Genomic DNA, 23,384 nt, shown 5'->3' on the forward strand with positions numbered 1-23,384 from the left:
TAACAACAATAATATCCTCGTCACGGAGGAAACCAAGCTGAGCTTGTGCTGAGAAATGCATGCAAAAGTTCATCATTTGCCCTGTAGTGTGAAAATTATGTTCAACAAATTGAAACCAACTCAACCATACCAAGTGTGCACTAGAATTTCTAGCTGCACTGATAGGAACAGGAAAATAAGAGGAAATTTTCCAACTGAACTTGAAAGGAGGAATAACATTTCCAACAAGCTGGAATTTTCAGGAGAAGAGCTTCAACTAAGAGATCCATATGGAATGTTCAAAACATCATTTAGCACTAAGATTTCTCTGTCTAAGTTTTCCTGTGCAAAATATCTTGTGCAGAAAAAACTCCTCATCGTTGTGACTGTTAACCACAGTCGATCAGTATTTATGAGGTCCAAACTACTCATAGGATCATTGGAGAAATTGAAACCGGGTCTCATCTAATCTTGCATAATCCAGGTTTGATACTGCAGTCATCAAACTATGCATCTGGGGAATGTAGAAATTACATAACGCAGAACTTCCCAAAGCTTGAATTTCAACTAACTCAGTGAGAAATTAAAATAGAATCTCTCACCATTTCATGACTGAGAACTTCTACCTGAAAAGGTGTCGATCTAATAACTAGTCAGACATTGAACCCTGAAACTGAAACTGATAAATAAAAAAGATTCTGAAGCACATAAAACATATAAGAACTTAATGTTGCAAAGTAACAGCCAAAGTGATCAAACAAAAGCCAGATAACACTATAAAAATGGATGAAGAAAAATAATCAATCTTGAAACCTATGCGTAGCTGTATCATCATTCTATATGTGGTGTATCTTCAACTATCTATTTCTTGGGATCTTTCTTCTCCTTACCTCTCCTTTAAAACAATACATAAAATCTTGTGCAATTCAGATCTGGCTTCACTTTCATAACCATAAATCCTTTTGCTCCACATCAATACTAGAGATAAATTATTTATAAATTGGTGTTCGGTTTATAACTAACCCAAACTTATAATAATTACATGGTCAAACATTTAAATTACTATATCTACGTTTTAATAGTTCACAACGATAGAGGCATAGACTAACAGAGTTTTTCTACTCTTGCTAACAGAATGCTAGTGTTATATGCCATAGAGGTAATAAGACATTTTAAAAAAAACAAAGTATAGCTTACTAATGCCTTTATGTCTTAGACTTTTAGACCATCACACTTAAAGGAACCAGCATGTAATCCTGTACCAGCTAGGCACACCAACCATGCTATTATGAAACTATGATGTAAATCCACACAAACAAGCACACAACAAAATCATTCAATCATCAAATCTCCCATTGCCCATACATAGAAGACAAACCAAGAATGTGCCATGTGGAATATATTGCATTGAGCATGATCTATGCATATTTGCATACCTACATGTGCCAAAACATGTACAATATTATAACTAGAGGAATGTGCCGAGTCCATAAAATGGTTAGAAAAAGAAGATATAAAACACAAGGAAATGGAACAGAAATCACCTTAAAAAAAGTATCATGCGACAGCAAGACTCCTCAGCTTATCACAATGAGGTGTAGGATAATTTTTGGCCCAGTGGCGCCTTTGCAATTCCATATGGCAGTATCGACCAAGTATGCTCTTATAATCACTCAAAACATTATGTTCAAGATTATTTCTAGAGGAACTTCCTTGTGGAAACTGCTGATCAAAATCTTCTTTCTTGACAAAGTACTCCACTCCATGTTTCTCTGTGACCTTTGGAATCTGATATGTATAAGTCTTCTGAAGGGAATATTCAGGCTCCCATAAAGGAAGGAAAGCAAATAGGAAGAAAAGCAAGATCGGCACTATCTGCAGTAACTTTATGAAGCCATACCCTACATCACCCTGCAAATTATGCTCCCTTTGATGCCCACCCATTCCTCTTGCCCTGTGAACTTGTGCACGAAAAACATCACCTTGGGAGCCGAAGAAGAAGGACCTGAATATATCATCAGCGTCAAAGTCATCATCGAAAAAGTCATTTCTAGTAGCCCTTCTCCTTCTTCTCATCACATTAACATGTTGCTGGTTGAAGTCATAATCTTCAGCAATACCAACTTGATCATAATACCGCCTCGATTGCTCATCGCTCAAGCATTTGAAAGCCTTGCAGACAGACTTAAATGCTTCCTCTGCTCCAGGAGCTTTGTTCTTATCCGGATGCACCTTAAGCGACAATTTCCTGTAGGCCTTTCGAATTTCCTCGACAGAGCAACTCTTCTCAACCCCAAGAATCGCATAATAATCCTTGTTCTTCTTAATCTCCCGAATCAGTCTAACATGCTCCTCAGTGTAACTCGGATCCCCATTTGAAGCCCCTGACTCTTTTGAGGATTTAGTCTCCCTGTAAACTCGATCTACTTCTATGTCATCTTGGCTGGAAATGAAATTAGAGCTGTCAAGATTCTCAGATGCAGTTAAAATGTCATCAATTGGAAGATTAGGGTCCAATCGTTGTGCGATTTTGATGAATTTTAATGCCCTTCGTTTATCTCCGGATGCCAAAGCCGATTCAGCTATTTTAACACATCTTGCAGCCTCATCCTTGTTACCCTCCATGACTAGTCACCCATCTAAGTATCCTAAAATCCCAACATAGAGAACCCCTCCGATGGCCGAATTCTTGGATGAAATCAATAGATCCTCTCGGCAAAGATTCCAAATTCCAAATTATCTATCTGAATCAGGGCTGGATGGATGAATCCGAGTAAAATAATTACACATCAGAGATGCTAAAATCAGGAAATCCAGGTATTCCAATAGATGATCTACGAATATTAGGGCTAGTGACATATCCATATAAAATGCGTAGACAAAATTTGAACAAAAGTATAATAATTGCACGATATTCGGATGCGATCAAAGAGAGAAACGTAAAGAATTAACAAAGAACGCATTGGAGGATCGAACACTAACCCGAGATGGAGGAGATCGCTACGAGGGAGAGATGGAGTTCATGGAAGGAGGCACGACCAACACAAGGACTTTTCTCGGTTTTGACGTACTATCTTATAATCGGACGGTAGATGGAACAAGTCGACGAGACCACCGCCGTCCGATCGTTTAGTCGGTACTGATATTTCGTAGATTATTGGATTTTTTTTAGAGAGAAAAATATCGGGAAAAAAAGAATAAAGTTTTGATAATATTGAGCTCTTAAAAACTAAAATAGACTCCATTTTCTAAACTGATAAGTAGAATTTATATAAATAATACACATAAAAAATAAAATCTAATTACTAAAAATTTTAGAAATTATTTTTAGTGCAATTAACATAAAACATTTCTGGTACCGTTTAAACGATTTTATTAAGTATAGTCTATTTCGGCTTTAATTTTTTTTGCCAAGCTATTCATAATAAGCTTGAACTGAGTTTAATTCAATTCGAACTTGATAGTATATGTTAGGCTTAAGATACTCTTTTCATTAGCTTTTTTATAACATAACAAAATCCATTGAGGCTTAGTTTCATTATGAAACAACATGCCTGCCTGCTTTTTCGTTAATCATTTGTTAAGTTTTTTTTTTTTTTTGCAATTATTACTTCATTTATTTATGGCATTTATGCTCTATGAACCATTTTATATTTAATAAAAATATAAAAAGAAAAAAGAGTTAAGAATAAGATCATTTGATAACAGAGGATGAAAGATTATAATTGAAACAAAATAAAATGATAAAATTATTAAATACTTGGAAGTATCAAAGTGTCAAAAAAATATATAAATAAAATTGAGTTTGTGATTTTTGAGTGAAAATGAATGGTTAATAGAATATATAAGAGCTTTTAAGTATTTAACTAACATATAGAGAAAGATATGATTCTCTAGCCAACTTATCGATAATTAAATTTATTTTCTAATAATGATAGAAGAAAATAATAATATTTAAGATATATAAAAGGTAAATATATTTAAAAGTATATGCTTCCAATGTCATGGATAATCAGGAGTGTAAGCATAAATGAACTGAGTCCGAGCGAATTAGTTTTAGTATAGACTTGGCTTGAAATTAATTTCAAATCTAATTTGATATTTAGGTGCAGCTCAAATCGAGCTCAAGCTAAGTCAGCCCCAACTCTAAGTCTAAGCCTGATTAGAGGAGGAGGATTATCCTAGCAAATACTTTTGTTACACTACACAGATCCTTTAGCACAAAACAAAAGAGAGGTATAACCATATTAGTTTTATTTATTTTATATGTACGAATTTAAAGCCAGCCGTTCAGATACCAAATGCGAATCTCAGCGCAATGCGTCTCTTTCTATAAAATGCCTCCGTAGATCTGGCCTTCGAGTAGTCCGAGAAAGCCCTCCTTAGCTCTTTCCTTCATAGAGGTGCGGCGACGATCTTCTCTGAACCTCTCTCGCTTAAGACTTCGAAACCCGATCACCACTACAATCCACTGGGAGAGTAACCTATCTCTCGATCTTTTCCTTCGAATCTCACGAGGTTTGTGCGTACAATGACTCGATCGTTCCTCGTTTTTCTTTCGCATGTTTTTGCTCGTCATATCGCGTACTTTTGATTACTAGGTTTCGGTAATGGTAGCTTTCTTGAATTCTTTCTCTTGTGATTTTGATGCTACTACTTCGATATTTCCTATTTCTTGTTGATTTAGCACTGGTATTCTTCTTTGAATCTAGTCAAACCCTCCATGTCAACGATCCCCGAGGCGATCAACATCCGTGCAAGACAGGTGAAAGATCTTCTCTGTTTTCTTTGAAATTCCCATCTGAGTTCTTTGGCAAATGCACTTGTGATCTGTGAATCTTTTTTTTTTTAATTTTTAAGATTTGTGAATCTTTGTACGATGCAAGATGGCAAGAAGCTGCCGCGAGTACAGTACGAATTAATATACAATTGTGTGTGTTCTTTTTAAAGAATTTATACGATTGTGTTTCACACGCTGCATTACTGTTTCCATGATAATTTTGCACTCCCTTTGTTCGTTATTTAATTTTTTTTTTCATTAATTTTATCCTAAGTGATCAATGCTATCTATTATAATTTGAACTTCTACAGTATTATTCTAATTATTCTTTGCACATTTATCGATGCATGAAATACGCTATAAGATAATAATACTTTGCATGCTTTTGTAGATCTGTGAGTAAGAAAGAGAACACAGGAGCCACTGTGAGAAGCATCTCCCCGGAGAATATTTATTTACTCATTCCTTAACGTCTTCTTATGCTCACCAAATAGATATTACATTTCTTCTATACTCGGATCAACATCTTTACTTGGGCCTGGCCGGGCGCCACCTCGCCTCTCTCGACAGGAGAACCGAAGCCTATTCTATTTACGAAATTAGAGTCAGGTTGTTATGGAAGACACAGATAGGAGGAAATAAATAAATAAATAAATAAACCCCCATTTACTTATGAAATAAAATTAAATTTATTATAAAATAAGTTTTTTTTATTCTGACGTAGTAACTAAACAACATTTTATATTTTTTAGTATACTAATTCGATATTTTGTCTCCAATCTTATACTAATATTAGCTTTTTTTCTTCTAGAAATAAAAAATTATAATAGTAATGTCTATAGCTTAAGGTTTAGGAGAAAATAAGCTTTATGGCAGTTTCTTCTTAAATAGGGCTGTCAAAATAATAAAGTGGATTTGATCTATTAGTTACCCTAGAGGTGTCGGCTTTGGTACGGGCCCAAATCTGAGTTGTGTCCGTCGAGAAGTTGTAGATTTGCAGGTCGGGCCAGGTCCTGCTCCGCAAGTCTCCCGATACTTAATAATGCACTTCTAAATGCTCTTCTAAAGCTTAAAAGAAAATATTATAAAAAATGTTACGAGCCTGCCTTGGAAAGGAATTATGATAGAAAAAAAAAAAATTGATAGAAGCTTTTGAGTCAGCCTGCTAGTTTGGGTAACGAGCCAAGCCCTCAGGTTTTTGCCTTTCGGTCAGGCGAGACAAGAGAGCTAAGCCCAATGCCGACCAAAGTGGCATCAGGTTGGGCTTGGACAGGCTTTGAGCCAGATGAGCAGCCCTATTTAGGCTCTAAATTAAATTTAAATTGAGCTTGATTACAGATAGGGATGCTCAGATCCGGTTACTAAAGCTTAAGATATAAATATAGGTATCTTCATGTCTATCTCTTTGATTTAGTGCAATTTTAAATTAGTTTAGATTGAAATATACTTCACTTTGCACAACGAGTATCTCACAGACTGGTTGGCTCAATTAAAGATAAGAGTTGAACCAAAATGACCTGGCTCGAAGTTGAATATTTTACTTGAGGTTGAGTAGGGAACAACGGCTCAATAAAGCTCGACTCAGGCTAGAGTGGGTGGAGGTGATCATTGGACAAGCAGGGTTGGATTTGGGTAGGGCTAAGATAAGCTAGCCTAATATCACCTACCAGCTTATAAAAGAGCGAGCTTGGGCCTGATCGAACCGGATTTAACAGGTAGGTTGGGCTTTACTGGGTTCATATTTTTCAATTTCTCTAAATGGGTAGACAACAGTGGAAGAGCTATTACAAGTCTATAAGACTATAACTATGGACGAGGAGAATAAGCATCCAAATACGAATCCTTCTCCACTCCTCTAACCTCCAAATCCGATGATGACGGCGACCGTTGAAAGTAGATGCTGCAAGGTTGGATGAGGAGAGGGAGAGAAGGAACCAAAGCTACGAGACTAGGAGGATAGCTAGTCGGCGGTGATGGGGAGTCATTCTCGGATGATAATAAGATGTCGGGGGAAAGAGAAAGAATATGTCACTCAAGCGAATGTTTCAGCACATCTGAATTTCGTATTGTTCAATGTTTCGCTGTATGGTGGGGCAGGGCAGGGCAGGGCATTATATTAAGGTCGGCCTAGACCAGGTGGGCTCGGGCCGGGGCTGGGAGGGTTGGGCTAATTGATAAGGCGGGGGCGGGGGGCGGGGCATTATCTTTTCCAGGGTTGCAACTATGCATGCATTTTCCCTGCGACACGCCTCTTCGTGACTTGTGAACCATCCCTTCCTACATTATTATTTCAAAGGCCCGCCGCCCCCATCTCCTTTGTCGGCTGGACCATTTCCTCTCCACAAGTCTTTCCTAATCCCCTCCCACCAAAACAGAGGAAAAATAATTAGAAAGAGAATAAAAGCATACTATTCCTTTCTCTCTCCCCTCTTCTCCCTTGCTCTAAATTAGAAAGAGAGTCCTTTTCTTTTATTTAATTTTTTTACCATGAGCAAAATCTTAAGCCATTCTCCCATCTCCCTCCTCTCCGACGACATCGTCCTCAACATCTTGGGCAAGCTCGAGGCCGACCCCCGTGATTGGGCTCGCCTTTCCTGCGTCTCTCTCCGCCTCTCCTTCCTCATCCGCACCATCTGCTTCCCCTCTCTCTGCTGTCGATCCCTCCCTTCCGATCTCCTCCCTCCCGGAGCCGGAGCTGAAGGGGATGTCTGGGCTTCTCTCCACAAGCTCTCTGTCTGCTGCCCCGGCCTCCTCCACGCTGGCGTCCTCCTCGAGAACTCCGACTTCGGCCTCGAGCGCGAGATCGGCCCCGATCACTCCCTGGACCCTTCGTCGTCCGCCGATTCCCCAAGCGCACCTCCTGTCTCGTCCATTTCTTCCGACCCATCTCTCATTTCCACTAGTTCGCAAGACCAACTTTCCGTTTCCTCCGGATCTTGCTGGTCTCTGTTCGATGACCTCTACTTTGACACGGTTTATGACCACTCCGAAGCTCAAAATCACAACTTTTCTGCTCCAACCATGGATCCCGGCGGTGCCCGCTTTAGGCTTGGACGAGGATCTTGCAAGAAAAGGAAAAAGCAGTCCGTCGGGCCCGTCGACGCTCATTTGGCATCTGGGTCTTGGAATCTTAGCCGTGAGCAGGGGAATAAGCTGCTCGCCAGCCGATTCAGAGGAGACTGCTTGTATATTTGTAACTGGCCTGGGTGCGTTCATGCCGAGGAGAAACGAAAGTATATGTTGTTTAGGGGTGTGTTCAAGAATTTCAAGCGGTCGAGGGTGTGGCGGACGATAAGCGACTCGAATAGAGGAACGATTGGGTTGGATTGTGCATTCTGCGCGTGTAGGGAGACATGGGATCTCAATTCTTCATTTTGTTTGAGGAGCTTCTTTGGGTTCCATGACGATGGGGAGCCGGTAGTCCGGGCATATGTTTGTGAGAATGGGCATGTTTCGGGGGCGTGGACCGAGAGGCCCATGTATGCCTGAAGTTGTTCCATTATCGCATGTTTTCCTTAGCACGATGAACTGGATATCAAATTAATTGTTACTGATCAACTAGAATTATGTGCTGCTAGAGCTGATGTTATTTCCATTTGGCTGATTGTTGTTTTGAACTCGCATAGGAAGCAGGTAACTTGTGGATTCCAATGATTTTTGCAAGTTCAGGTTGATGTGTAATGGATAATAATATCCTCTTTAATGGAGAATATCATCTTTCTAATCTTAGCAATGCATGCTATTATTATTTTGAAACTGACTGGTATTAGTAGTCTTTTTTACGCTGCTGTATGGGGAAATTTAGGCAATGGCTTACGTGGTCTCTACATAGAACTCAAAGCCTAGTTTAATGATGCAGCACAGTTCCTGTACATGGCTGTCTGGTTTCCCATGAATTATGAATCACAACGTGGATGTACTGATTGCAGGAAACATTTAAGCTTGATGTGATTGGATATTTTAGTTTTAGCTATTGTTAGAATGGCTCTGTATTTGCTCCAGTTCAGAAGTAGCATCACACAGTATTATAAAGATAATATCAGGATCGATCTTGTCTTGGCTACATAATCTGCTGGTTCATGGTTGTGGATGTTGGAACAGCTTATTTCTTACATATATTGAAGGGTGGCAACCTAAACTGCATGAATACTTGAAGAATTTTTGTTTTGCTGTTATCGGCAAAGTCGGTATCCTTTATGCTATTAAAAGGTGGTCTTATTGTGTTGTAAGAGAAGCATTTCATGATAATAGCATTCATTAGGTCAGCATCTGTCTTCTCTCTTAATTATATGTCATATGTTAAATTAACATATGATGATTTAAAGAGTGTAATTTATTCCATTTGACAGTACTTTAGAGAGTTTATCTAGGATCAGAACTTGCAAATAAACGAGAGCCAAGTTCTTATACTCATTTATGATTCCAGCTCAAATGATTCTTACTACTGTGGAACACATGCACTTCATTGTATGTTTCTTCAGTGTCAGGAAATTTCACATAATTGTCGGATACAGACAGTAAGTATACTTGTAAAATGCAATCCTGTGCTGATCTTGCTTTTTATCATTTCCATTCCTCTAGCTTGTTGTCTTCTACTTACTATGAAAGATCTGAACTTTTGAGGTACCTCATAAACTTCTTTTGATAGTTTTGACATATTTTCCGTGTTTAACTGACTACCTCAATGGGAAAATTATTGCTTAGTCACTCCTTGATTAGAGGTTATAATACTTATGCTGGTCATGTCGCCCTAATCAAGGTTTAAACTGAAGTTCTGAAAGCTAGTTTTTTGTTGAATAAAGATGATGATCTCAGAGTGGACTATTTTTAAATGAGTTTTTCTTTTGTGAAAATTTGTGTGCTGTGCAATGAGTATGATGAATCAAGCAATGAGTAGGCATAACGTATCTGTATCAGCATTCTCGCATGTATTTTGTTTACTTACTGAATTTAGAATTTTAGATATGTTCATCGAGTGCTTGAAACATGATTCTCCACTTGCTCGTTGACATGTATTTTCACTTCTCACGCCTTAGTGAGACTGTCTTGGAGTGAGGATGAATTTTGGGGTAGAAATCACAATGTTTCTGTGTCTACTTATTAACTTTCCATCATGTAGATACCTTTTACAGTGATATACAGCTCGCACCATCTATTCTAATTGACAGCGAGAGCATCAATTTCCCCCTTATCAGATAGTATTTGCTATAGTGTTTGGTACTCGATCCTGTCTGACTAGTTAAAATGTCATGTCTTGGCATGTACATCTATGACCAACCAGTCACTATCCAACAGTAATAATCAAGTGCATGACCATTCTTTTAAGCTATATATATATATATAAAACGCTTAGATTTTAATAATAGTTAGAGTGAGTTTTTAAAACAGAATACGTTCTTTTTATTATATTTTACTCAAATGCCTCCTTTCTTTTCTCTTTCGTCTTTGTGTTGAAATAGTACTTTTGTCTGCATGCTTTTGTGTTAATTCACAGAGTTGCATTACCTTTCCATCTAACGCCATAGATATATACTACGATTTATTTCGACGGTCTTCCAATTCAAAGGCTGTTGCTACCGTTGTCGCAATCCAACTATCTAATATACCTGCACTTCCCTCATTTCCGTAGAAGTATTTTTAGTAATGCTTAGCCAAGCTGCTGCTGCTTTGGAGTCGTGCTTGTTGGTGTTATTAGTAATGCTTAGCCAAGCTGCTGCTGCTTTGGACTTGACAAGGGATGACTTCCCTGCAGAGGACTTCGTATTTGGAGCTGGGACCTCGGCTTATCAGGTAATTTAATTTAATAATTTGGATTAGCTATATATTAAGCCTCGTTACGTGGGGTCAAGAAATATTTAATAAATTTGCAGATAGAGGGAGCTGTAGCTGAGGATGGGAGGAGTCCATGTATTTGGGATACTTTTATTCATGCAGGTCATTATTTGCATTTCTTTTCTGCATGCTCTGAATCCACCTTATCATATATATGTTATCCATTTGGCCAGGGCCAATCAAAAGCTACTCCACCGCAGTGCAAATCCTGCTGTCAACATTGCAGACTATCCTCCTCCTCCCTGCTTCTTTCATCCACATCTTCTTTCCTGCAGTTATCGCAGCCTTCAATCACAAATAAGCCTTTTTTATGTTGGTTTGGATTGGCCAACATCTATAGTAGGCTATTATCATGCGAATCCACTGCTATCATAACTTTTTCTTTTCCTTTTGTTCTATGTATAATTCTATTCAATACGTATATATACGACAAAGATAAGGTAAAACATAATTGAGCTTCAAAGCGCTCATATTTCGAGTGGCTGCGTTGTGTTTGTCAGGGAGGATGCCGGACAAGAGCAACGGCGACGTGGCGTCGGATGGGTATCACAAATATAAGGTTTTCTTTTTTCCCTTTTCACCTTCTTGTCCTCTGCTTTCGTCACTGGTGACGCGCATGGGTTAATACTTCCAAAGTTCCAACTACGTTGCTCGATGATACGAGACGAGAAAAACTATATGTCGTTATATATACTTTTCTCTCAACAGCTAATTTGTTTGGATATTCAGAGAGAGAGAGAGAGAGAGAGAGAGAGAGAGAGAGAGAGAGAGAGAGAGAGAGAGAGACACACACACACACACACACACACACACACAAACACACACACACACACACACACACATATATATATATGCAACTTTACTCTCTTACCTTGCGATCTTTCAGGAAGATGTCAAGCTGATGAGTGATACAAACCTGGAAGCATATAGATTTTCCATCTCTTGGTCAAGGCTCATTCCAAGTACATATATATTTAGCAAGCTCACACTAATTATCATTAATTGTAAAGAAAAGCTAATTCATCTTCTCACGATTAAAATTTGTCATATTTCTTAGATGGGAGAGGAGCTGTCAATCCGAAAGGGCTGGCATATTACAACAACCTCATCAATGAGCTAGTAAAGCATGGTTAGTCTATTTCCAATATTTTACCCAAGATATATATATATATACAGATGAAATTAAACGTAATTTTCTTTGGTAGGAATTCAAGTACATATTACGCTCTATCATTTAGATCTTCCTCAAGTACTTGAAGATGAATATGGAGGATGGTTGAGCCCTAGGATTGTGTAAGTCTTAAAGGTTCTTCTTGGTCTTTTTAGATTATTTAATTAAGTCATCCTTTTTCTGATCCTTTGTTATTAACTGTGATGATTCAGGGGAGACTTCACAGCGTATGCAGACGTGTGTTTCCGGGAGTTTGGTGACAGGGTATCTCATTGGACCACTGTTGTGGAGCCCAATGTCATTGGGGTGGCAGCCTATGACAGCGGAGGATTTCCACCCAATCGTTACTCGTATCCATTTGGAGTCAATTGCACAGTTGGCAATTCCACGGTGGAGCCATATATTGCAGTTCACAATTACCTGTTAGCCCATGCATCAGCCGTTAGATTATACAGGCAAAAGTATCAAGTAAGTCAATAAGTTTCCTCTACCGATCTACTTACTCAATGTCACTATATCTTCCACTGAAGGGATAAGTCTTATCATAACACCAAGTGATGCAGTCACTTAGTAAGTTCATGTCTTGACATTAAGGGTATATATATATATATATATATATGTATCATTTCTAATTGTTGGATGCAGGCTGTGCAAAATGGAGGTGTAGGCATAAATGTGTACTCCTTCTGGTCTTATCCATTTTCAAACTCGACTGCAGACATCAAAGCAACCAAAAGAGCATTGGACTTCATGATTGGTTGGTAAGTTTCAGTTCAATATTACAATGATTTGGAGGCTTTAACTAGTAGACCAAATTAATTACTATAGTTCGACAACTGACGAGCCAACTTCAGGATCATACACCCAGTAGTTTTCGGGGACTATCCAGAAGTCATGAAGAAGATCGCAGCCTCGCGAATTCCATCCTTCACCAAAGGTCAATCTGAGCTAGTAAAGGGTGCATTTGATTTTATTGGTATAAACCACTACACTTCTGTGTACGTGAGTGACAACTCCAATGGCCAAAAGGCAGGCCTGAGAGACTACAATGCAGACATACTTGCTATTACATTCAGAGGTACTTCTTTTCAGTCTTGTCTTCAGTGGTGATATAAAATAAGGCCAACCAATCTTAACTGTGATCACTGTCTGATGCTGTGGTGCAGTTACAAGGGACTCGCCGCCGGCAGGCCAGGTAAAGATGGAATGCTATGAATCCACCTGCTTCGTTTTCTTCTTATGAGTATTATGTCGTATAGTTAGCTAACTGTTGGTGGTTGATTCTAGTTTGTCCCAGTAGACCTGGGATCTGATCCTGCTGGATTGCAGCATATGCTGGAGTATTTCAAAGACGTCTACGGAAATCCTCCTGTTTATGTCCAAGAAAATGGCAAGTCCACACACAGCTTCACAAACCAGTAGAATTCATTTCCTGGAGTATTGCAGTCATATATCACCTAGCTTAATTAATTTTGAAGTGCAAGGTTAATGATCTCGCTACTACTCTTCCCTTTTCTTCTTTATTTATTTCCATTTGCATCAGCAGGTCTTGCACAGTACAATGATACCCTCAATGATGAAGAAAGGATCGATAACTTGAGCGGTTTCATGAGAATCGCCCTGCAGTCATTCTTGTGACCGACTCAATGCCATTGATTCAAATGATTTAATCGCCTTTTGTTTGTTCCTTTGATTGCAGGAATGGAGTAAATCTGAAAGGATACTTTGTTTGGGCATTCATGGATGTTTTTGAATTTTTGGCGGGGTATAAACAACGTTATGGTCTCTATTTTGTTGATTTTAATGACGACGATCGCAAACGAGTGCCAAAGCGTTCAGCTCTTTGGTACTCCAACTTTTTGAGCAAAAAGGGGATGAACATAAACAGGAGTTTTTCACCCGCAGTCTCCCATGATCAGCAATGAGTTTGCAGCGGGATATCCTTATTTGATTAATGAAGCAGGACGGCATATAATATTTGTGATACTTTATAGGTGACTCTACATCCTCACGTACGCTCTTGGAATATCACAATAACTACAGCTTCTTTGTTTGTATAAGATCAAGATGTCACCATAGAGTGGCCCAACTGTTCCTTTCTATAAGAGAGTGAGTTCTGAGCCAAGAATCTCGAGATGATGAAAAATTGATACGTAGTAGCACATAAAGTCTCGCCATATTTGGGCCTTACGGGCATTAGATGATTAGTAACATACGCAGCAAATCTCATTCATGGACGGTGTAAAGTCGCAATAAGACATCTAAGTGATGCATCCTTCGTAAAGTAAAGCAAAGAAACCAAACCAACCTCTTAATTACTGCAGAGGTGGAGTCACATAATAAACAGATTAAACCGCAGACATATCTCTCTAACAAAATATGAATACAATGAAGAAATATCATTCCGATGATTGTGCTCAGTATTGAAGAAATTGAGCTGCAGAGAACAGAGGTTAAGCAAATAATGGCCAACGAAGAGTTAAGCCTCCTGCATTAGGAAGTAGCCAGGAAGAATTTTCTTATAGAGGATTCCTTTCTTCCTCAGAATTCGAACTAACTCCAGGGACTGAGTCTCGACCTCTACCCTGTTGTATCCTGCCGCAACCAGCAGCCCAAGATTTAAAGCGTTCCCTTCAGCCCGCAGTGCCGATTCTTCGGCTGTCGGCTCCTAGGCCGCGCCGCTAGTAGAGACCCATCCGTGTCCCTCCCTAATCATTGCTCAAGCACCGCCTTGGTGCTCTCACCAGGTGTATAGACTGCGGTGCTTCCACAGAATCCACAGGGTGGTCGCCATAAGAGCCATGCATGCCACGTGCTCCGTCCGGTCATCACTCCATTGCCTGATGGTTTCTCTATAGATACCACACAAGCAGCAGTTGTCGCCCGGCCCAACCCGAATGGCATGTACGTGGGCTCTCTTCGAAAGCCTGCCCCAAAGTAGTTTCCAAGCGAACAGCCTCACCCTCGGTGGCCATCGGCAGGCGCCAAAGGGTCCGCCACCCCTCCAAGCCCTCTTGATTGTCTGGGTGAAGGAAGGCATAATTAGCTTTGGCCACCAGACCTAGTTGTCGGGCCCAGACTCTGTGGCTAGCTCAGTGGCATTGATCTCTAAGCTACGTTGAGTCCAGCATCCATCACCAGCCTTACTGTCGAACACTGGGATCCCTCAATCAGCTCACAACAGTAGATTATTGGCTACAATTTCAAGGCCCTCCCAACTCAAAAATTGTTGCTATCGCTGTTGCCATCTTAGTTCTTGTCTTCCCCTCGTCTCCATCACATCAATTTTGTTGTGCAAATAACCAAATGGGTGAGGAAAGCACAAAACAAAACCCTTCGCTCTCAAACAAATTCAAATGGAATAGTAATAATTTGGGGCAAATCAAATATTAGCAAAGCTAATATCAATATCAATATGAGAACTTCAAATCCAAGATGCTAGTTGTAGAGAATTTCTAGTACCTAAGCTAATCACGAATAAGAACATCAAATAGATGCAAACCACAAAGAGAAAATAGAGAGAGTCAAGATTTATATGGTTCAGCGATATGTCTATTTCTATGGGCGGAGCATCTTCAATCCACTATACAAATCTTGAAATACATAGAGTTTACAACACTAATCTTATTCTAAACAATGGTGGTTCTCCCATACAAGTTTTTCTCTCTTGCAAAATGCCTACTCCAAGCCCTAAAACCCAATATTTTTATTTATAGAGCTGGTTCAAATTGGGGATTTCCGTGGGGCATTCAAATGCCCGCGAGACGCGTTTGAACGCGCCTAATGCAAATGCAGACTAGCATTCGAACGCTAAGGCCTCGTTCGAACGTCTGCATCAAGTACACTCTCGGGTTTAGATTCGCGTTTGAACACGGCTGGGCCTTTCGAACGTCTGCATCAATAGCCTCCATCTAAAAACTGCGTTCGAACATTCCAAGGGCCCACTCGAACACACTGGTACAGCAAGCCTACAAAATGCTAAACTCTAAATTTAAGCCAAACTTCAACATTTATCCACCTTGGCGAAAAATTCACAACTTCACCAAATCACTCTCCACCACTGCAAAGTGACTGTAAATCCTAAAATTGCACTGCTTGCAAATTTGCGTCTTTTGACCCAAATTAAAAAAATTTCTGCAAACAATTCCAAAAGAAAAAACTCCAAATGATCTTCACAATTGCAAAATGCGTGCACCACTCTAAAACCCAAATGCAACCAACTATGATGAGACTTCAAAGATGCCAAACAACTGTCTCCACCAATGCAAAGCGAGTAAGTGCATCATGCCAATCCCAATTAGTCAAATATGTAAACAATTGGTCAAGCTTAAGCAATGTTGGACCTTGACCCTAGTCACAACTGCACTGTCATCATGAACAACCAAAAGTGCATATGCCATTTTGTTTATACACCGTGCAAACTCTTGGGTCTTTCTTCTCGGTCTACTAACTACAATTGATTTTCCTTTCTATAAAATTTTCTGAGTTGAGATCTCCACCTTATGCAAACTTAAGTCTTCTACATCCAAATTTTTTGCTTTGATAGACTTTGGCGGAGCACCAATGATTTCATTCTCCATCTGCTACGAAAAGTCTATACTTATGCCATTCTACAAATGCTTTTGATTCAAAATAGAAGACTCTCCAAAAGTTACAACTCTTTTAGAGATCTCATTTCTTAATTTTGAGCTTTTTGATTCATGATCTGTTTGCCTATCACAGTCTTGCCCTGCAAAAAATATAAATTCATTTTCCGAAGGCCTTTCATCACAACCCGAATTCCCAATGCAATTTTCATAATTCCATTTTTCATTGTGATTTGAAGCTTTTGGATTCTAATGTGCTCAATGAGATGAGATTCTTCTTCAAATGAAGGACATATCGTACCCCGTCAACTCTCTCAATGATCCATCATGCAACTGCAAATGAACTGTGCCAATTTCTTCAATTTTACAGGTATTATCATTACCCATAAAAATCATGCCATTGCTCGGTTATTTAAAAGTGCAAAATCAATCTCGATGAGAACACATATGATAAGTGCAACCCGAATCTAAAATTCACTCATTTGTATGACACAGTACAGATGAACTGCTAAGTGCAATATCGAAATCCAAATTATCAAACTCATCTTCAAGATCAGCCACATTTGCCTTTCCTTTCTATTGGCCCTTGCCATTCAAAGTCAGGCAATTCTTTTTTCAATGCCCTTTGTTGCGACAATATGAACATTCATCTCAAGCAGGAATGTCTCTACTAGATGATCCACCCCGCTTGCAAAACTTTTCAGTTTTTGATCTATCACCCACCGTTAAAGCTTCAGATGGAGAGTCCGTATGAACCTGCTTATCCATATTGTGATATTCATTATTGATCAATGCATTTGCAATATAATTATAACAAATAGATTCTTTTTTATATAGTAAGGTAGTAGTCAATGATCATATATATCGGGCAACGAATTCAATAACACCAAGGCTTTGTCTTTATCCAAAATTTCTACATTCATATTTTACAAATATGCAAATAACTTGTTGAAGGCATTCAAATGCTCGGCCACAGGCGTTCCAATTTTGTATAGAAATCGAAAAATCTTTTTCAAATAGAGCATATTCTCAATGCTCTTAGTCATAAACTTGTCATTCAATTTCTTCCACAAGCTCTTCGCCGATGTATCATTCATCACAAAGTACTTTTGATCCTTTGTTAGACAAAATTGAATATCTTCGGACTTCTCCTCTAAGGTGATGTCTAATTCTTGTTGGAACAAGATATTCATCACTTCACAATGCCACATTCCAAAATTATTGGTGCCATCAAATTTTTCTACTTCAAATTTTGCATTTAAAATAAGTTTCATCAATTTGGATGACTCCGACATATTTGCAAATCAATACTATCCCCAAATTCAAAGTCTAGGTTTGAAACCTTGAAGCTCTAATACCAATTTGTTATGCAAATAATTAAATAGGTGAGGGGAAGCGGAAGCAAGACCCTTTACCCTTAAACAAATCCAAATGGAATAGTAATAATTTGGGGAAAACTAAATATTAGTAAAACTACTATCAATATTAATATGAGAACTCCAAATCCAAGATGCTAGTTATAGAGAACTTCTAATACCAAATAGATGCAAACCACAAAGAGAAAAGAGGGAGAGTCAAGATTTACGTAGTTCAGCGATATGTCTACGTTCACGAGCGGAACAATCTTCAATTCACTTTGCAAATCTTCAAATACAAAGAGTTTACAACTTTAATATCACTTTAAACAATGATGGCTCTCCCCTATAAATTTTTCTCTCAAACCCAAAATGCCCACACTAAACCCTAAAATGCCTGCGAGGCGCGTTTGAATGCGCCCAATGCAAATGCAGACTGATGTTCAAATGCCAAGGCCCCATTCAAACGCTTGCATCAATTTCACTCTCGGATTCAAATTCGCGTTCAAACGCAATAGGGCCGTTCGAACGCTTGCATCAATTTCGCTCTTTTCTGCATGCTCTGAATCCACCTTATTATATATGCGTTATCCATTTGGCTAGGGCAAATCCTGCTGTGAACATTCCATTTGGCCAAGGCAAATCTCTGCTTCTATCACTCACGTCTTCTTTCCTGCAGTCATCGCAGCCTTTAATCACAAGAAAGCCTTTTAAGTTGATTTGGAATTTTGGATTGGCCAACATCTAAGTAGGCCATTGTCATGCGAATCCAGTGCTATCATAATCTTCTTTTTTTGTTCTATGTATAATTCTCTTCAATAATTTAGCTTCAAAGCTTTCATATTTCAAGTGGCTGGCTGTGTGGGGTTTGCCAGGGAGGATGCCGGAAATAAGCAAAGGCGACGTGGCGTCGGATGGGTACCACAAGTATAAGGTTTTTTTTTTTCCCCTTTCCAATTCACCTTTTTTCTCTCTGCTTTCGTCATTGGTGACCCGCATGGATAGTACTTCCTAACTACTCTTTTGTTTTGTCTTTTTGGAAAGATATGTCCAACAACTTTTATTTTCTTATAAGATGATATCAACTACTATGCTCGATGACACAAGGCAAAAGAAAACTTGTGTCATATTGACATATCGTCATGATATATATGCAGCTTTACTCTGTTTTTGGGATCTTTCAGGAAGATGTCAAGCTGATGAGTGATACAAACCTGGAAGCATATAGATTTTCCATCTCTTGGTCAAGGCTCATTCCAAGTACATATATATTTAGCAAGCTCACACTAATTATCATTAATTGTAAAGAAAAGCTAATTCATTTTCTCATGACAAAAATTTGTCATATATCTTAGATGGGAGAGGAGCTGTCAATCCGAAAGGGCTGGCATATTACAACAACCTCATCAATGAGCTAGTAAAGCATGGTTAGTCTATTTCCAATATTTACCCAAGATATATATATATATACAGATGAAATTAAACGTAATTTACTTTGGTAGGAATTCAAGTACATATTACGCTCTATCATTTAGATCTTCCTCAAGTACTTGAAGATGAATATGGAGGATGGTTGAGCCTTAGGATTGTGTATGTCTTAAAGGTTCTTCTTGGTCTTTTTAGATCATTCAATTAAGCCGTCCTTTTTCTGATCCTTTGTTATTAACTGTGATGATTCAGGGAAGACTTCACAGCGTATGCAGACGTGTGTTTCCGGGAGTTTGGTGACAGGGTATCTCATTGGACCACTGTTATGGAGCCCAATGCCGTTGGTGGGGCAGCCTATGACAGCGGAGCATTTCCACCCAATCGTTACTCGTATCCATTTGGAGTCAATTGCACAGTTGGCAATTCCACGGTGGAGCCATATATTGCAGTTCACAATTACCTGTTAGCCCATGCATCAGCCGTTAGATTATACAGGCAAAAGTATCAAGTAAGTCAATAAGTTTCCTCTACCGATCTACTTACTCAATGTCACTATATCTTCCACTGAAGGAATAAGTCTTATTATAACACCAAGTGATGCACCCACTTAGTAAGTTCATGTCTTGACATTAAGGGTATATATATATATATATATATATATATATATATATGTATATGTATCATTTCTAATTGTTGGATGCAGGCTGTGCAAAATCATTTCTCACCCTCAATGGAGATGGTTAGGTTCAAATGATAGTAATGTGGTTGAGTTGGGTTCAAAAAAAATGGTCATATGGGTTTATGGGACTTGATCATCTCCCTTTGATGGGCTTGTTGTTTGGATCAAAAGAAAGGGTAGAGAATAGGTATTATTTGGAGAATAAGGAAAAATATCTTCTTTAAAATGGACATCTCTACTTGTGAAAATTTTTTGTGTTAATAAATCAAAAAGTTTGTAACATTTTTGACCTATCGGGTATCCAATGAAAATGGAAGGTGTAGCTCGGCAGTCAATTTTATGAGAGGTATGAATGTTTGTGGCATAAGCCAAGCAACAAAAAACTCGTAGATGGGAAAAAGTAGGAGGTTTTGAGTAAAGAAGCTCAAATGGTGTCTTGTCGGCTAAAATTGGGGAAGGTAGCCGATTAATGATATGAATAGCAGTAAGAGCACATTCTCCCCAAAATTGGGAAGGAAGATTAGTTTGAAATTTTAATGCTCTTGCTACTTGAAGAATGTGATGGTGTTTGCGTTCCACAACCCCATTTTGTTGAGGTGTGTATACGCAAGAATGTTGAAAAATAACACCGTTATCTTGAAAAAAAGAACGAAGAGAGATAAATTTGCCACCATTATCACTTTGAACAGTTTTGATGCGAGTTTCAAATTGAGTAGAAACATAACTGAAAAGCAGTTGTGTTTCATCTTTATGTTGCATCAAAAATATCCAAGTAAAACGTGAAAAATCGTCGACAATGGTGAGAAAATAATGAGAACCAGAAAAGGAAGGATGTCGATAGCGACCCCAAATATCACAATGAATAACATCAAATGGTTTAATAGAGAAAGTATTACTGACATTAAAAGGTAAACGACTTTGTTTGGCAAGTGGACAAATAGAGCAAGATTTATTGGAATTAGCAGAAAAATTTAAGAAATTTTGGGCAATAAAATTCAAACGGGAAGATGATATATGCCCTAAGCGGTTGTCCCCAAGGTCGGTAGGTGAGATGGTGAGATTGCATGTTGGTTGGTTTGAGTACGTGGCTTGTTTAGTGGTAGACTTTCCTGCTCCTAATGCCACCAGATAATAGAGTCCGTCACGCATTTCACCCAAACCAATCATCTTCCTCGTATCCAGATCCTGCAAAATGCACCAATAAGGGAAAAATGTCACTGAACAATTTAAACCTTTTGTCGGTCACCCTACTGACAACAAATCAACTTTGAATGTAGGAACAGATAACACATCATACAATTTATAGACAGAATTCAAAGGCATAGATCCTTTAGCAATAGTTTTGGCCTTCTCTCCACTAGGTAATAATACGGGTGATAACGAGCAACCTTTGTCTTTATACAGTATTTTTGATGATGAGGTGATATGATTTGTTGCACCACTATCGATAATCTAATTTCGACGAGCTAATTGAGACAAACCTGGTTTTGTGACCACATTTGCCTTAGGATTAAGGGTACCTTCTGCTTGATTATTGAGAAGTTCCATAATCTATTTTAATTGGGCCTCTGTGAATGTGGTGTTGGGTCCACCTTCTTCACAACTCGCTTGGTTGACTGCAGAGTAATTGGGCTGAGCAGAGCCTGAGCCCGGATTGGACTTGGCCTTTGGATGGCCAGGGGAGTAGCCATGTAATTTGTAACACTTTTGGACCCAATGTCCATCAGCATCACAATAGGTGCAGTGGGGTCGCAGCTTTCCAGAACCGGGTCCATTACGTCTGTGATTAGAATCAGGACGATCGCTCCTCTCGTTCTTCCCCGGTGATGGTGGATAAAGCTTGCGGACAGCCATGGCAGCAACCGAGGTCGGCTCGGTGGAGGCGGAAGCAACTCCTAGATGGCGTTGTTTCTCCTCTTGAGCAATGAAGGAGTATGCTTTGCGAACCGAGGGGGAAGGTTTCATCAAGAGGATTTGACCGCGGATTGCACTATAAGATTCATTCAAACCCATTAGAAATTGCATTACCTTTTGTTGCTCCGATTGTGGTGTTTCACAATGCATCCCTAGCTCATCCCATAGGGTTTTCAATCGAGTGTAATAGGTGGAGATAGAGGTGGTTTCTTGCTTGTGGAGGACGATGTCCCGTTGGATCTCAAATATGCGGGCTAGATTGCCCTAAGAGAATCGAGTATCAAGGTCCTCCCAAACTTCTCTGGCAGTGGAATAAAAATTCACAATGTCAGCAATTTCTAGATCACAGGTGTTGACTATCCAAGAATGGATAATATCATTACATCTTGACCAAATGGCATGACCTTCAGGATCATCTGCTTCTGAAGGAGCTAAGATAGACCCATTGATGAATCCGAGCTTATTTCTTGTATTCAAGGCTCGAATCATGGATCTTTTGCAGGATCTGGATACGAGGAAGATGATTGGTTTGGGTGAAATGCGTGACGGACTCTGTTATCTGGTGGCATTAGGAGCAGGAAAGTCTACCACTAAACAAGCCACGTACTCAAACCAACCAACATGCAATCTCACCAAGTCACCTACCGACCTTTGGCACAACCGCTTAGGGCATGTATCATCTTCCCGTTTGAATTTTATTGCCCAAAATTTCTAAAATTTTTCTGCTAATTCTAATAAATCTTGCTCTGATACCATGTAAAAAGATTAGAATGAGGGAATTGTGTGTTTCACTAAGATGAATCAAGTACATAAATAGGAGGAGATTACAATAATCTCTCCTATAATTAAGCTTGTCTATCCAACATATTAGGATAGTGTTGCTATATACAAGAAAAGTAAATAACAAACAGATTAACCAAATCAATAATAATAGTAATAAAATCTGATTTTGAAATTTCTTTCCTGATTTTGATATTTCTTTCCAATACTCCCCTTCAAGTTGGAACCAAATCTGATTTCAATATTTTTTTTCCAACAAACACCCTTCTTAAGTTGGAATCAAATATATTTTCAATATTTCTTTCCAACAGGTACACCAAGTAGTTTTCGGGGACTATCCAGAAGTCATGAAGAAGATCGCAGCCTCGCGAATTCCATCCTTCACCAAAGGTCAATCTGAGCTAGTAAAGGGTGCATTTGATTTTATTGGTATAAACCACTACACTTCTGTGTACGTGAGTGACAACTCCAATGGCCCAATGGCAGGCCTGAGAGACTACAATGCAGACATGTTTGCTACATTCAGAGGTACTTCTTTTCAGTCTTGTCTTCAGTGGCGATATAAAATATGGCCAACCAATCTTAACTGTGATCACTATCTGATGCTGTGGTGCAGTTACAAGGGACTCGCCGCCGGCAGGCCAGGTAAAGATGGAATGCTATGAATCCACCTGCTTCTTTTTCTTCTTATGATTATTATGTCGTATAGTTAACTAACTGTTGGTGGTTGATTCTAGTTTGTCCCAGTAGACCTGCGATCTGATCCTGCTGGATTGCAGCATATGCTGGAGTATTTCAAAGACGTCTATGGAAATCCTCCTGTTTATGTCCAAGAAAATGGCAAGTCCACACACAGCTTCACAAACCAGTAGAATTCATT

The 23,384-nt window shown here is 39.0% G+C and overlaps 4 protein-coding genes across 6 annotated transcripts; 3 read left to right on the top strand and 1 right to left on the bottom strand.

Annotated features, from left to right (window-relative positions):
• Positions 1-176: 176 nt before the first annotated feature.
• On the bottom strand, positions 177-3,050 carry LOC140764625 (chaperone protein dnaJ 49). Of its 3 annotated transcripts, none has more exons than XM_073103283.1 (3): positions 2,962-3,050; positions 1,524-2,734; positions 177-605 (listed from the first exon to the last, which is right to left on the bottom strand). In XM_073103283.1, the coding sequence occupies exon 2, from the start codon at positions 2,602-2,604 to the stop codon at positions 1,537-1,539; it is 1,068 nt and encodes a 355-aa protein (XP_072959384.1). In that variant the 5' UTR covers positions 2,605-2,734; positions 2,962-3,050; the 3' UTR covers positions 177-605; positions 1,524-1,536. The 3 variants fall into 3 exon arrangements, with proteins under 3 accessions (XP_072959384.1, XP_072959385.1, XP_072959386.1); XM_073103284.1 differs by having other exon boundaries at positions 177-621; XM_073103285.1 differs by lacking the exon at positions 177-605 and adding an exon at positions 635-1,415.
• A 1,329-nt stretch (positions 3,051-4,379) lies between these two features.
• LOC140764418 (beta-glucosidase 22-like) lies at positions 4,380-19,885 on the top strand. The gene is made up of 20 exons (XM_073102975.1): positions 4,380-4,744; positions 10,389-10,549; positions 10,630-10,693; positions 11,092-11,150; positions 11,478-11,553; positions 11,649-11,720; positions 11,797-11,884; positions 11,975-12,230; positions 12,408-12,523; positions 12,617-12,840; positions 12,929-12,957; positions 13,050-13,152; positions 13,309-13,396; positions 13,462-13,544; positions 18,531-18,637; positions 18,888-18,963; positions 19,059-19,130; positions 19,206-19,293; positions 19,384-19,639; positions 19,835-19,885. The coding sequence occupies exons 1-20, from the start codon at positions 4,627-4,629 to the stop codon at positions 19,883-19,885; spliced, it is 2,187 nt and encodes a 728-aa protein (XP_072959076.1). The 5' UTR covers positions 4,380-4,626.
• Positions 6,988-8,488, top strand: LOC140764363 (phytochrome A-associated F-box protein). Its single transcript, XM_073102897.1, has one exon. It carries the CDS (start codon positions 7,247-7,249, stop codon positions 8,246-8,248), a length of 1,002 nt encoding a protein of 333 aa, XP_072958998.1. The 5' UTR covers positions 6,988-7,246; the 3' UTR covers positions 8,249-8,488.
• A 2,966-nt stretch (positions 19,886-22,851) lies between the features above and the next one.
• On the top strand, positions 22,852-23,376 carry LOC140764419 (beta-glucosidase 22-like). The gene is made up of 3 exons (XM_073102976.1): positions 22,852-23,032; positions 23,121-23,149; positions 23,242-23,376. Exons 1-3 carry the CDS (start codon positions 22,852-22,854, stop codon positions 23,374-23,376), a joined length of 345 nt encoding a protein of 114 aa, XP_072959077.1.
• Positions 23,377-23,384: the final 8 nt, after the last annotated feature.

The sequence above is a fragment of the Typha angustifolia genome, chromosome 8 (assembly GCF_048772165.1).
Source record: "Typha angustifolia cultivar Huaian chromosome 8, ASM4877216v1, whole genome shotgun sequence".
NCBI lineage: Eukaryota > Viridiplantae > Streptophyta > Magnoliopsida > Poales > Typhaceae > Typha > Typha angustifolia.